We start from the raw sequence: 13351 nt of genomic DNA on the forward strand, positions 1-13351 counted from the left end.
CTCCCTCTCCCCTCCCCTCTTCCTCTCCCTCCCCTCTTCCCTCTCCCCTCCCCTCTTCCTCTCCCCTCCCCTCTTCCCTCTCCCCTCCCCTCTTCCCTCTCCCCTCCCTCTTCCCTCTCCCCTCCCCTCTTCCCTCTCCCCTCCCCTCTTCCCTCTCCCCTCCCCTCTTCCCTCTCCCCTCCCTCTTCCCTCTCCCCTCCCCTCTTCCCTCTCCCCTCCCCTCTTCCCTCTCCCCTCCCCTCTTCCCTCTCCCTCCCCTCTTCCCTCTCCCCTCCCCTCTTCCCTCTCCCCTCCCCTCTTCCCTCTCCCTCTCCCTCTTCCCTCTCCCCTCCCTCTTCCCTCTCCCCTCCCTCTTCCCTCTCCCCTCCCCTCTTCCCTCTCCCCTCCCCTCTTCCCTCTCCCCTCCCCTCTCCCCTCTCCCTCCCTCTCCTCCCCTCTCCCTCCCTCTTCCCTCTCCCCTCCCCTCTTCCCTCTCCCCTCCCTCTTCCCTCTCCCCTCCCCTCTTCCCTCTCCCCTCCCCTCTTCCTCTCCCCTCCCCTCTTCCCTCTCCCCTCCCCTCTTCCTCTCCCCTCTCCCTCTTCCCTCCTCCCTCTTCCTCCCTCTCCTCTCCCCTCTCCCCTCCCCTCTCCCTCCTCCCCTCCCCTCTCCCCTCTCCCCTCCCCTCTCCCCTCTTCCCCTCCCCTCTTCCCTCTCCCTCCCCTCTTCCCTCTCCCCTCCCCTCTTCCCTCTCCCCTCTTCCCTCTTCCCTCTCCCCTCTTCCCTCTCCCTCCCCTCTTCCCTCCCTCCCCTCTTCCCTCTCCCCTCCCCTCTTCCCTCTCCCCTCCCCTCTTCCCTCTCCCCTCCCCTCTTCCCTCTCCCCTCCCTCTTCCCTCTCCCCTCCCTCTTCCTCTCCCTCCCTCTTCCCTCTCCCTCCCCTCTTCCCCTCTCCCCTCCCCTCTTCCCTCTCCCCTCCCCTCTTCCTCTCCCCTCCCCTCTTCCCTCTCCCCTCCCCTCTTCCCTCTCCCCTCCCCTCTTCCCTCTCCCCTCCCCTCTTCCCTCTCCCTCCCCTCTTCCCTCTCCCCTCCCCTCTTCCCTCTCCCTCCCCTCTCTCCCTCTCCCCTCCCCTCTTCCCTCTCCCCTCCCTCTTCCCTCTCCCTCCCTCTTCCCTCTCCCCTCCCTCTCCCCTCCCTCTCCCCTCCCTCTTCCCTCTCCCCTCCCTCTCCCCTCCCTCTCCCCTCTCCCCTCCCCTCTCCCCTCCCCTCTCCCTCCCCTCTCCCTCCCTCCCTCTCCCCTCCCTCTCTCCTCTCCCCTCTCTCTCCCTCTCCCCTCTCTCTCCCTCTCCCCTCTCTCTCCCTCTCCCCTCTCTCTCCCTCTCCCCTCTCTCTCCCTCTCCCCTCTCTCTCCCTCTCCCCTCTCTCTCCCTCTCCCCTCTCTCTCCCTCTCCCCTCTCTCTCCCTCTCCCCTCTCTCTCCCTCTCCCCTCTCTCTCCCTCTCCCTCTCTCTCCTCTCCCCTCTCTCTCCCTCTCCCCTCTCTCTCCCTCTCCCCTCTCTCTCCCTCTCCCCTCTCTCTCCCTCTCCCCTCTCTCTCCCTCTCCCCTCTCTCTCCCTCTCCCCTCTCTCTCCCTCTCCCCTCTCTCTCCCTCTCCCCTCTCTCTCCCTCTCCCCTCTCTCTCCCTCTCCCCCTCTCTCTCCCTCTCCCCTCTCTCTCCCTCTCCCTCTCTCTCCCTCTCCCCTCTCTCTCCCTCTCCCCTCTCTCTCCCTCTCCCCTCTCTCTCCCTCTCCCCTCTCTCTCCCTCTCCCCTCTCTCTCCCTCTCCCCTCTCTCTCCCTCTCCCCTCTCTCTCCCTCTCCCCTCTCTCTCCCTCTCCCCTCTCTCTCCCTCTCCCCTCTCTCTCCCTCTCCCCTCTCTCTCCTCTCCCTCTCTCTCCCTCTCCCCTCTCTCTCCCTCTCCCCTCTCTCTCCCTCTCCCCTCTCTCTCCTCTCCCTCTCTCTCCCTCTCCCCTCTCTCTCCCTCTCCCCTCTCTCTCCCTCTCCCCTCTCTCTCCCTCTCCCCTCTCTCTCCCTCTCCCCTCTCTCTCCCTCTCCCCTCTCTCTCCCTCTCCCCTCTCTCTCCCTCTCCCTCTCTCTCCCTCTCCCCTCTCTCTCCCTCTCCCCTCTCTCTCCCTCTCCCCTCTCTCTCCCTCTCCCCTCTCTCTCCCTCTCCCCTCTCTCCTCTCCCTCTCTCTCCTCTCCCTCTCTCTCCCTCTCCCCTCTCTCTCCCTCTCCCCTCTCTCTCCCTCTCCCCTCTCTCTCCCTCTCCCCTCTCTCTCCCTCTCCCCTCTCTCTCCCTCCCTCTCTTCTCTCTCTCTCCCTCCCTCTCTTTCTCTCTCTCTCCCTCCCTCTCTTTCTCTCTCTCTCCCTCCCTCTCTTTCTCTCTCTCTCCCTCCCTCTCTTTCTCTCTCTCTCCCTCCCTCTCTTTCTCTCTCTCTCCCTCCCTCTCTTTCTCTCTCTCTCCCTCCCTCTCTTCTCTCTCTCTCCCTCCCTCTCTTTCTCTCTCTCTCCCTCCCTCTCTTCTCTCTCTCTCCTCTCCCCATTCTTCTTACTTGGTACTTGGTTCTCTGACATCATCTGGGCAAGAGCGAGGACCTCGGGCTCCCGGGCAGGTGTGGGGACAGTGGTGGGGAGGTGTCAGGGATCAGTGATGGCGGCAGGTGTGGGGAGGTGACAGGGATCAGAAATGGTCAATACAAGTATTCTGCTGATGCTACTGGGCTGCTTAATGCCATTATTCAGTTATCTGAAAAATCCAGTTAACTGAAAAACATCCTGTCCCAAGCTTTCTGGATAACCGAAAGCATACTGTATTACTTCGAACCTGAAACCCAAGTCTTCTTAAGATCCTCCAACATTCTCTCCAAAGAAAACATGCCCAACCTCTTCAGTCCCACCACACGATTGAAATGCTCCATCCATGGGAAAGCCCTGGTAAACCTTGACTGAACATCCTTTAGTGCAATCACATTCTTTCTATAATTTCGGGAGAACGGCAAACAATACTCCAAATGTGGCCTAAATATTTTATATAATAGCATCATAACCTCCTTAGTCTTGCATTCTTTGCCCTGGCTAATCAAGGCAAATGTCTAATATGGAGTGAAAAAGGTGAAACAAAGATGCCACCTTTGAAATAATTTCTCCACCTGTGCTGTAGATTTCAGGGATCCTTGGACATGTACGCCAAGGTGCACTGTTTCCAACATTTCCTAAGATACAACCATTTTTTAAAAATCTTAGCCTTATTGTATACCCTGCTCTTGTCACTCTTCAAAATGGATCACCTCACACTTCTCAGGATTAAATTTATCTCTTATTTTGCTGCCCATTTTTACCAACTTTCCAATTTTACTCGTCACTCAGGATCTCACTATACAAGGTTCAACTCTGCCTCTCCAAGACTAATCCAGTCCATTTTGTTTTAAAATATTTTGATCAAGTTTAACATATAAGCTTACCTAGAGTTTTAGAAAAGAAAGCACATAGCAAATCATTTGTATACAGGTAATCACACAAAAAGAAAAAAAGATAAAACTAAGTTGGCAATTCCTTAAAAAAAGAGAAAATAATTTGATTTGATCTGTAAAACGCGTTTACAGAGTTAAGCCAAATAGAAAAGTGAAAAAAGGGGAAAAAACTAGAAACTACATGCAATCTATCCCCTCCCTCTAATCAAATAAATAAAAATGTAAATGTGGATCAAATAGTGATCCCCAGACATCGGAGTACACGATAATTCTTAATTCTTCCACTTATAATAAAATTCTAAGAATAGGGCCACAAAACTTTATAAACTGAAAATTTCTATCTTTATTATATCTAATTTTCTCCAAACTTAAATAGGACATTACATCATATAACCACTGTGTAAGTAGAGGACGAATCATCCTTCTATTTCAGTAAGATTGTTCGTTTGACTATCAACGTTGTAAAAAGCAAAAACCTTTTCCTGAAATGCAAACATAGGTTTATCTGGGTCACGAGAAAAACCAAACAGAGCAATTAATGGACAAGGTGTAGCGGGCCAAGCGACTGCACGAGTAAATGGGCCGAATCACCACAACACGCAGCCAGCCCAAGATGGCATAGGCTCTCCTTCACTGCTAAGGAGCCTGTGCCTAGTGTCACGTGTGGGCTAAGAGGCCCTCCATTTCTGTGTAGCAGCCTGTCAGCCGGAGAGAGGCTCCGATGTGACAATGTCACTTCTGGAAGCCGGCGAGTACATCACCGGAAGTGGACAGGCCAGCTCGGAGACATGGCAAATTCAAACCAATAAAGTCATTCTTTGGTTCACCCTCACACAGAGTGAAGCCTCTACTTGGAGGCGCTGCAGCAGCAATGACCCCAACGGTTCTAGTGTTTTGGAACCAACATCGATCACACAAGAATGCAGCAACCAGCTGAATCCACAGTCTCAGCGCCTGCAACCAACGCAGTGGGCATACATCCCCCACCGTTCTGGACAAGTCAGCTCAGGACTGGCTACAGCTGGCTGAGTCACAGTTCCACATCAGGGAAATTCGGGAACACCAAGTTCTGGCACATTGTCAGTGCCCTGGACACCGTCACAGCTGCCAAAGTAAGCTCCTTCATAGAAAATCCACCAATGGAGCGCAAGTACGAACAGTTCCAACATTTCCTCCTCAACACCCTAGAACTCAGCTGGCACAAGTGCACCATCAGAATCCACAACATGCAGGGCCAGGACGACAGAAACCCCTATGAGCTAACACATGAGATGGTGCCCCTGGCCGACGGGAACACAGACTGTTCCTGTTCGAGGCCCTATTCCTCTCTAAACTACAAGTACATGCATCCTCGGCAGTTTAAGACATGGATTTCAGTGCCCCTCACCTCAGCCAAGGAGGCAGACAGGCTGTTCCACATGTCACAGCAGAGCTCCCTCCACATGCAACCAGTCTACACAATTTGCACCATCACCCCGTCCAGACCACCAGCGGTAGATGCAGCACAGCAGCAATATGAAAGACGCGTGGAGAACAAAGAGTACTGTTTCTAACACCGCCGATGGGGCAGGAACACACAGCAGTGCACCCCCTCGTGCTCATACCCCACCACCAAAACCCACACAGCAATGGAAAGTGGGCAGACTGACCACCAACAATGGCCTTGGTGGTTGGCACAAAGGCCTTTCTACTTCAGAGACCAGAGGACCAAGAGGGACTTCCTCGTTGACACAGGCACAGAGATTAGCCTCATCCCACCCACATACTTTGAGGCAAGACAACACAAAAGGCTTTCCCCTGCAAGCAGCCAACGAGTCCTTCATTCCCAACCACGGGACCCATCTGGTCACCATACACGTTGCAGATGCTGTTTTCCAGTGGGAGTGCACCATGGCGGCCATGTGACATGCATTACTCGGAGCAGATTTCCTCCAGGCTTACGAACTGCTGGTAGACATGACAAGATGCTGGTTGTAAGTGCCACAGCGTTCCAGTCTTTTCCCCCTCACCCTACAGGGGCGCTCTTTCCAACCACTGGGAATCCACGCCCTGGACCAAGATGAGTATGCCTCCCTACTGGCCAAATACCAGGCTTTATTGGGATCAAACTTCCATGACTCCATCCCGCCACATGGCATGGAGCACTACATAGAGACCACTGGCGCCCTGGTGCATGCACGAACCCAGCAGCTCCTGTCAGAGAAAATCCAACAAGCCAAGGCCAAATTCGCCGCTGTGGAGGAGTTGGGGATTGTCCGCCATTCCAACAGCCCGTGGTCCACATGGTACAGAAGAGTTCTGGTGGTTGACGTCAGTGTGGCGACTATAGACATGTAAACGAGGTGATGGTCCTGGACAGGTTCTCCAACCCACACGTCCAGAATTTCGCCACGAGGCTACAGGGTATTCTCCAAGGTGGACCTCATAAGGAGGTACCACCAAATCCTGGCAGACCCCAGTGATGTCCAGAGTCGGCCATCATCACACCCTTCAGCCTCTTCGAATTCCTAAAAATGTCTTTCGTACTCAAAAACACAGCCCAGACATTTCAGCAGTGAATGCACGTGGTTGGCAAGGACCTCAACTTCATCTTCGTTTATCCAAACGACATCCACATCACCAACCCCGACATCATCACCCAAAGGGCATACCTCACCCGCCTGTTCAACAGACTGCTCAGTTCGGGCTCACAGTGAACCTGGCCAAGTGGCAGTTCGGCCTGCAAACAATAGACTTCTTGGGGCATCGTATCACCCCAGAGGGCACCACACCACTATCTGATGTTGGAGGCTATCCAGAACATCCCCAAGTCAAGCATGACCAAAGGACTACAGGAGTTCCTGGGAATGGTCAACTTCTACCATCACTTCCTCCCGGGAGCTGCCACCCACATGTAGCCCCTGTTCAGCCTCATCAAGATGAGGTGACAAGATGCTGCATTGGATGCCAGAGGCTTTCCATGCCACCAAGTCAGCATTGACGAAGGCCACGGTACTGTCACACCCAGATCCCACCTCCTCCCGGCCCTCACAACAGACGCTTCAGACAGAGCGGTGGGCACAGTGCTAGAGCAATGGGTCGATGAGCACTGGCGACCCCTCACCTTCTTCAGTAAGCACCTCCAAACACCAGAGCTCAAGTACAGGAAGTTCGATCGTGAACTGCTGGCCTTGTACCTGACGATACGGCACTTTCGCTACATGCTAGAGGGGAGTGATCCACCATACAACAGCCTACCAACCCCAAGCAAACGGACTGGTCGAACGGTTCCACCACCACCTGAAGGTCGCGTTGAAAGCCCGATGAGCTCCCGTAGGTACCGCTAAGGATCCACAAGGCAACGAAGGAAGACCTGCAAGCATCATTTGCAGAGATGGTGCACGGTGCACCGCTCTCCATCCCAAGAGACCTACATTATAACTCTTCGCCCTTCCCCCCGAGTCCACAGACCAGCTCGTTAGACATCCTGCACAAAGCGGACAGACAACTCTCCAACACCCACCCCCCCCTCATCAAGACACAGCTCGCCACCCAGCCACGTTCCAGTGGATCTGCAGTCTACCCACTGTTTTCGTACGCAGAGGACAGCAAGGGACTCCTCTACAGGAATCTGTCCTGTTGCCCGCCATTGTCCAATGTGAATGCCCCTTCAAGGTACTGCGGAGAGACGGCTGGGCATTCACATTGGACAATGGTGGCTGACAGGACAGATTCAGTCATGCACCTGGAATCCGACCTGCCGGCCCCGGGTCAAACACAGAGGTAGAACGCCCAAAGAACAAGTCAGACCACTCAGATCAGCAGCAATTCTGGGGTGGGGGGTAATGGTGTAGTGGGCTGAGTAAATGGGTCAAATTGCTGCAACATGCAGTCAGTCCCTTTCACTGCCGAGGAGCCCATGCCCAGCGCCAGGTGCAGGCTAAGGAGCCCTCCACTTCCACGTAGCAGCCCGCAGGCCAGAGAGTGATACCGTCCAAAAGCCGGTGAGAATGTCACCAAAAGTGGGTGAGCCAGCGCAGAGATGCGGCGAATTCAAACCAATGGTCATTTTTTGGTTCATCCTCATGCAGTGTGGACATCTCTTTACTCAGTAGCACTGCCAGAGCAGCTGCTACAAACGTTCCAAATTAATCTTAAGAATAATTGATAAAGTTTGGAAAATGTCTTTCCAGAATTTCTTTAAATTTGGGCACTCCCAAAACATATGGATCAGAGAAGCTTCAAAAATTTTACATTTTTCACATGGAAAGAAGAAAGAAAGAAAGAAAAAGAAAGAAGATCAATATCTGCTAAAAAAAACATGTTAAGTTTGGACATACAAATTTGGTGTACCTCCTTAAGGTGTAATAAGCAATGCATTGCACAAAATGAGGGATCATTAATCAAGATGAAAGTAGAGTACCAATTTTTATCTGAAAATGTTATTTTCAAATCTCATTCCCCATCACTCTTGATCCCAGCCATGGAGAGTGATTTTAAATCCAATAAATTATTATAAATACATGATATCAAAATCAAGTCCTTCAGAATTGTCCAATTTATTACCACTAACGTTAGACTCACCAGGCTGCTATTATCTGGTTCATCTCTTTTAAATAAATACACTTCATTTACTGTCCCACACTCATCTGGAACACCTTCTGTGGTCAGAGAAGATTTGAAAATTTCTCCTCCTTTGCCAACCATAGACACCTGGGCAGGCCCACATTCAAGTCCTCTAAGCCACTTAATACCTCATTTTCAAAGTTATTTTGTTCTAGAATTCTTTCTTTCCCTTCTGAATTCTTCAACCAATTGTCCTCCTAGTGAATGAAGTGAGAAATATTTAATGAGTACCTTAATATATCCTCCAACTCCACACGCAGATTACCACTTTAGTTCTGAATGGGTTCTGGGCTCTACTCTTTCCCCAATTACCCTCATTATAACCTGTTAAAAAAGTGTTTTGGGATTTTCTTTAATCTTATCCAACAATTGCTCCTTGTGGTTTTATTACTTTTTTTAAAAAAAAATACTGCTCCAACCCCACCAGACACACATTCTAAATACATTTGGGTCTCTTCTAAATTCAACTCTCTAAAACTGCAATAAGCTCTTTTTTACTTTATTCAACCCTCATATCCATGGTTTATTTGGATTTGACCTTACCTTTGGCTGTTACAAGAAATATATTGGTTTTGATCTCTCAAGCTTATTTTTGAATGACTTCCACTGCCTCACGTGGATTTACTCAATGAAGGCTACTCTTCACCAACTTCTGTCTTGTATGGAGATGAGCCTTCCAATAATGTAGGATCTTAATATTTGATCTATGCATGTTCTTCTACAATAACAAAACTTATTATGGTCATCTCCAAAATACTCTTATTGACACTTTCTCCACCAGCATGGCTACATTCTCATGGATTAGTTCCAGCACTGTTCTTTTTCTAGTAGAATTATCCATATAGTGGCTCAAAACACTCAGACATAATTTAAAAATCCTCTCAGCCTTTCACACTAAAGCAATTTAAGTTATGAAGAAAGTTGAAGTCCTCTATTATCTAATTATTTTTACTCTGATGTTCTGAAGCTAATGGCACATACAAGCAAAGTGATCAGTCCCTTTTCCATAGAATTAATAGAAAAGCTTCATTTGGGCAGCCAAAAGTATTGTGTAAAGTATGAAACCATTTAATAGCACATATAGCATGAACTAATCTTATAACACCAAAACAAAATAAAATCAATTAATTTGATACATCACAATCCAAGAAACTGCAGAAATGTGTAGTTCCAAAAGTAAATTTGGACATTTGTGGGAGAGTATGTGGTGAGTAACTTTTTTCTTGCAAGCTTTGATCACGCAAGGCAATGATAACAAAGACGTGTCTTTAGCTGCCACATTCTAAAAATTATCAACACAAGTTTCAGCCAGATTTGAGACTGGTGGCATGGGTAATACCCCAATCATCTTTCGCTCTCGTTCTGGAAAAAGGAAAATAGAAGACTAAACAGTTTATAACATTTGTAATGTATAAAGCAAATTACTGTAAATTTCACATTAATAAAACATTTATACATACTATTCATCACAAAATAAGGATCCATTAAAAAAAAACAGCAAGACTTACATCACATATTTTCTTCGTATATGCTGTAGCATGTAATAGAGAAAATAGAAAAACTGGAAAAATACTCACTGAAGCAGAAGGTTAAGGAAGAAAATAATTCACTATAGTCAGAAAACTAAAGTAAAATTTATATTAATGGATCTATAAATTTAAAATTAATAACACTAATGATAATTGTGTACTCAAATTTTACAGCAAAAATAATGCATTGTTCAAGTTCAAGCTTATCCTCCAATTGTATAAGTGCAAATGGATGAAATAAGCATTCTTTGGTCCCTGGAATAAAGAGGCACACACCTACAGTATATAGACATAGCACATATATTTTCAAGTGATTTATATGCATCACCTACGGCTCCTAGAACGCTTCCACCAGCGTTGTCTCCACTCCATCCTCAACATTCATTGGAGCGCTTTCATCCCTAACATCGAAGTACTCGAGATGGCAGAGGTCGACAGCATCGAGTCCACGCTGCTGAAGATCCAGCTGCGCTGGGTGGGTCACATCTCCAGAATGGAGGACCATCGCCTTCCCAAGATTGTGTTATATGGCGAGCTCTCCACTGGCCACCGTGTCAGAGGTACACCAAAGAAGAGGTACAAGGACTGCCTAAAGAAATCTCTTGGTGCCTGCCACATTGACCACCGCCAGTGGGCTGATATCGCCTCAAACCGTGCATCTTGGCGCCTCACAGTTTGGCGGGCAGCAACCTCCTTTGAAGAAGACCACAGAGCCCACCTCACTGACAAAAGGCAAAGGAGGAAAAACCCAACACCCAACCCCAACCAACCAATTTTCCCCTGCAACCGTGTCTGCCTGTCCCGCATCGGACTTGTCAGCCACAAACGAGCCTGCAGCTGACATGGACATTTACCCCCTCCTTAAATCTTCGTCCGCGAAGCCAAGCCAAAGAAGATATGCAGTACACATCTTAAAAATAAAAAATATTCTTAAATAGTAGAATCTTCGATGGTTTGCATGAGCAGTTCATCAGTCTTATTGCCCATGGGAAAAAGCTGTATCTCAGTCTGGTGGCACTGGTTCAGATACTTCTTTCCTAGCAGTAGCTGGAAGATGTGTGTATGGTAGTAGGGCTTATTGCCCATGGGAAAAAGCTGTATCTCAGTCTGGTGGCACTGGTTCAGATACTTCTTTCCTAGCAGTAGCTGGAAGATGTGTGTATGGTAGTAGGGGTTTAACAATTTTGGAGGCCCTCTTCAGGCAACAATCCCTGTAGATTACATCGATTTTGGGGCAGTGGTGGGGGGGGGGGAGAAAAGAACCTAGTGGTCTTCTCTGCCATTGTTATGATCCTGTGGATTGACCTCCGATCTAATATTCTACTGCAATCGTCCCACACTGCGATACAGCCAGCCAGGATGCTATCGATAAAGCTCCTGCAGAAAGTTGACAGAATGGTGGCCGGTAGCCTTTCCCACTTCAGTTTTCTCATGAAGTGCAGTTGCTATTGCCCTTTTCTGACCAGTGAGATGTTGCAAGTCCAGGATAGGTCACTACTTATTTAAACTCCAAGAAACTTGGTTCAGTCTACTCTCTCCATCACTGAGCTATTAATGAGTTATTAAACTCCAAGAAACTTGGTTCAGTCTACTCTCTCTCCACGACTGAGCTATTAATGAGTTATTGATGTGCAGTGGAGGGTGTTTGACCCTGGTCCTCCTGAATTCCACAATCATCTCCTTTGTCTTGTCCTCGATGATAATCAGGTTGTTATTCTCACATTCCATGAGATTTTCCAACTCTTCTCCATAGAATGATGAGGCCAACTACTGTCCAGACAACTGCAAACTTGTTAACTCTGTTGGAGCTGGATCTGGCAGGGCAGTCATGGGTCAGTAGCGTGAACAGTAGCAGCTGAGCACACAGCCCTGAGGTACGTCAGTGCTCAGCGTGATGGTGCTCAACATTCTGCTACCAACCTGGACAGACTGTGGTCTGTTTGGAAGTTCAGAATCTAATTACAGAGAATGGTATTGAATCCCAGTGAGGACATATTCTCCACTAGCTTCTGAGAAATGTTCTATTAAATGCCAAGCTGAAGTTGATGAATTGCAGCTTGGCATAAGAGACATTGTTCTCCAAGTGGATCTGCATGGAGTGGAGGAATAAGGCTATAGCATCATGAGGTTCTGTCTGTAGGCAAATTGAAATGGGTCCAGTGTCTTTGGGAGTAGTGCTTTGATGCATTTCATCAGCAGATGCTTGAAGCATTACATAATAGTGGAAGACTGTCACGGGGCGGTAGTCGTACCTGTTACTGTCACCCTTTTCGATAATAGGATGATGATAGCTGTCTTGAAACCCATGGAGACAATGGACTGTTGCAGTGAGTGTTGAAGATGTCTGTAAAGACCTGTGCCAGTTGGTCTGCGCAGTCCTTCAGAACCCAACCAGGTATGATGTGTGGTCCTGCTGCCTTGTGTGCGTTCACCTTGGATAGGGTGCTCCTCACTTTGGTTGCCGTTGTGCAGGGGACCCATTCACCAAGGGGATACAGCGCTTTCTTCGACATCAGCCTATTCTTTATTTTAAACTGTGCGGAGAAGATATTCAGTCTGTCCGTAAGGGAGGTGTTATTGTCTTTGACTCACAAGGTTGTCTTGTGGTCTGTAATAGTTTTGATCCCTTGCCATATGTTCCTCTTATCACTAGTGTCATACAGCTGTCTATGGATCTTCTGTGAGAACCAACACTTCGCCTTTTGCATTGTCACTTTAAATCCTCTTTCATCTCTTTAGAGAATCACAAAGCAGTATAGAACCAAAGATTACTCTGAAGCCAAATTTGTTGTTATAGAAAAAACATGCATTACCCTGTGCAAGGCAAATTAGATAAAGAAATGCTTGTCTAATCTACCCCACAAAGATTGCAGAGAAACTGAAGGGCATCTTTTTCCACACAGAACACAGCAGGTATGTGAAATGAGCTGCAGGTGTAATTGCAATGTTTAAAAGACATTTAGGAATGGTTTTGAGAGATCTGCACCAAATACAGAAAAATTGGACTGGCTTAGGTTGACAAACATGTTTGACTGAAGGGCCCGTTTCCCGGCTGTAAAACTCCATGCATCAACAGAAGCTGACAAAGGTACAAATAATTTCCAATATCATTACAATTTGTCTTTTTTTGCCCCACACACTTAACTCGAAACATCAAGTTATGGCATCAAGTTCCAAAAATTTCCAAAGAAACTGGAAATTTCCAAAGCTTTTATTTCAAAGCTTTGTTTATATTTATATAATTAATGGATGACTTGTGCACAGAAATACCCAAAGCTGGTGTTGGAAATGTAATATTTCTTAGAAAATGGAGTGCTTTTAATTAAATTTTCAATTGCAATAAAACATACCTAACTGAACCAAAAACTTTGTTGGCCTATGTTCTCTGCTTTAATTTAAAGCAGAAAACAAACTATTCAAATTAAATGAATTGTAATTTACAGGAATATTGCTCTAGAGACTGGAATCTGGGAGGAGGAACACAAGATATTGGCATTAACAAAAGAAGTTTTAGAATGGTGTTTTGGGAAAGATTAAAAAAAGGCAAACAAGTAATTAGAAGTTTAAAAACAAAAGGGCTGATGAGTGAGAACTTGGTTAGAGTTTGGAATGTAATAGTTCAAACAGAAAAGCAAAACAAGGTTGGATTTAATTCTACTGAAACACCAATCAAAAGCACAACTTACAATATTGTCAAGTTATGGTCCCCTAAATGGCTCCTTCTCAGGTCTTTTGTACT

The 13351-nt window shown here is 47.9% G+C and overlaps 1 protein-coding gene across 10 annotated transcripts in view; it reads right to left on the minus strand.

Annotated features, from left to right (window-relative positions):
- The window catches only part of tmem33 (transmembrane protein 33), a 46147-nt gene that overhangs the window by 14332 nt on the left and 18464 nt on the right, over positions 1 to 13351 (minus strand). For 9 of the 10 annotated variants that reach the window (XM_069924800.1, XM_069924797.1, XM_069924795.1 and 6 more), the window contains 2 exons: positions 9592 to 9659; positions 8212 to 8280 (listed from right to left, as the gene is read on the minus strand). In XM_069924800.1, coding sequence (XP_069780901.1) covers positions 8212 to 8280; positions 9592 to 9659 — 137 coding nt within the window. The remainder of the gene's footprint in view (positions 1 to 8211; positions 8281 to 9591; positions 9660 to 13351) is intronic. The other variant, XM_069924804.1, reaches the window with a different exon arrangement.

This window comes from Narcine bancroftii, chromosome 3 (genome assembly GCF_036971445.1).
Source record: "Narcine bancroftii isolate sNarBan1 chromosome 3, sNarBan1.hap1, whole genome shotgun sequence".
Lineage (NCBI taxonomy): Eukaryota > Metazoa > Chordata > Chondrichthyes > Torpediniformes > Narcinidae > Narcine > Narcine bancroftii.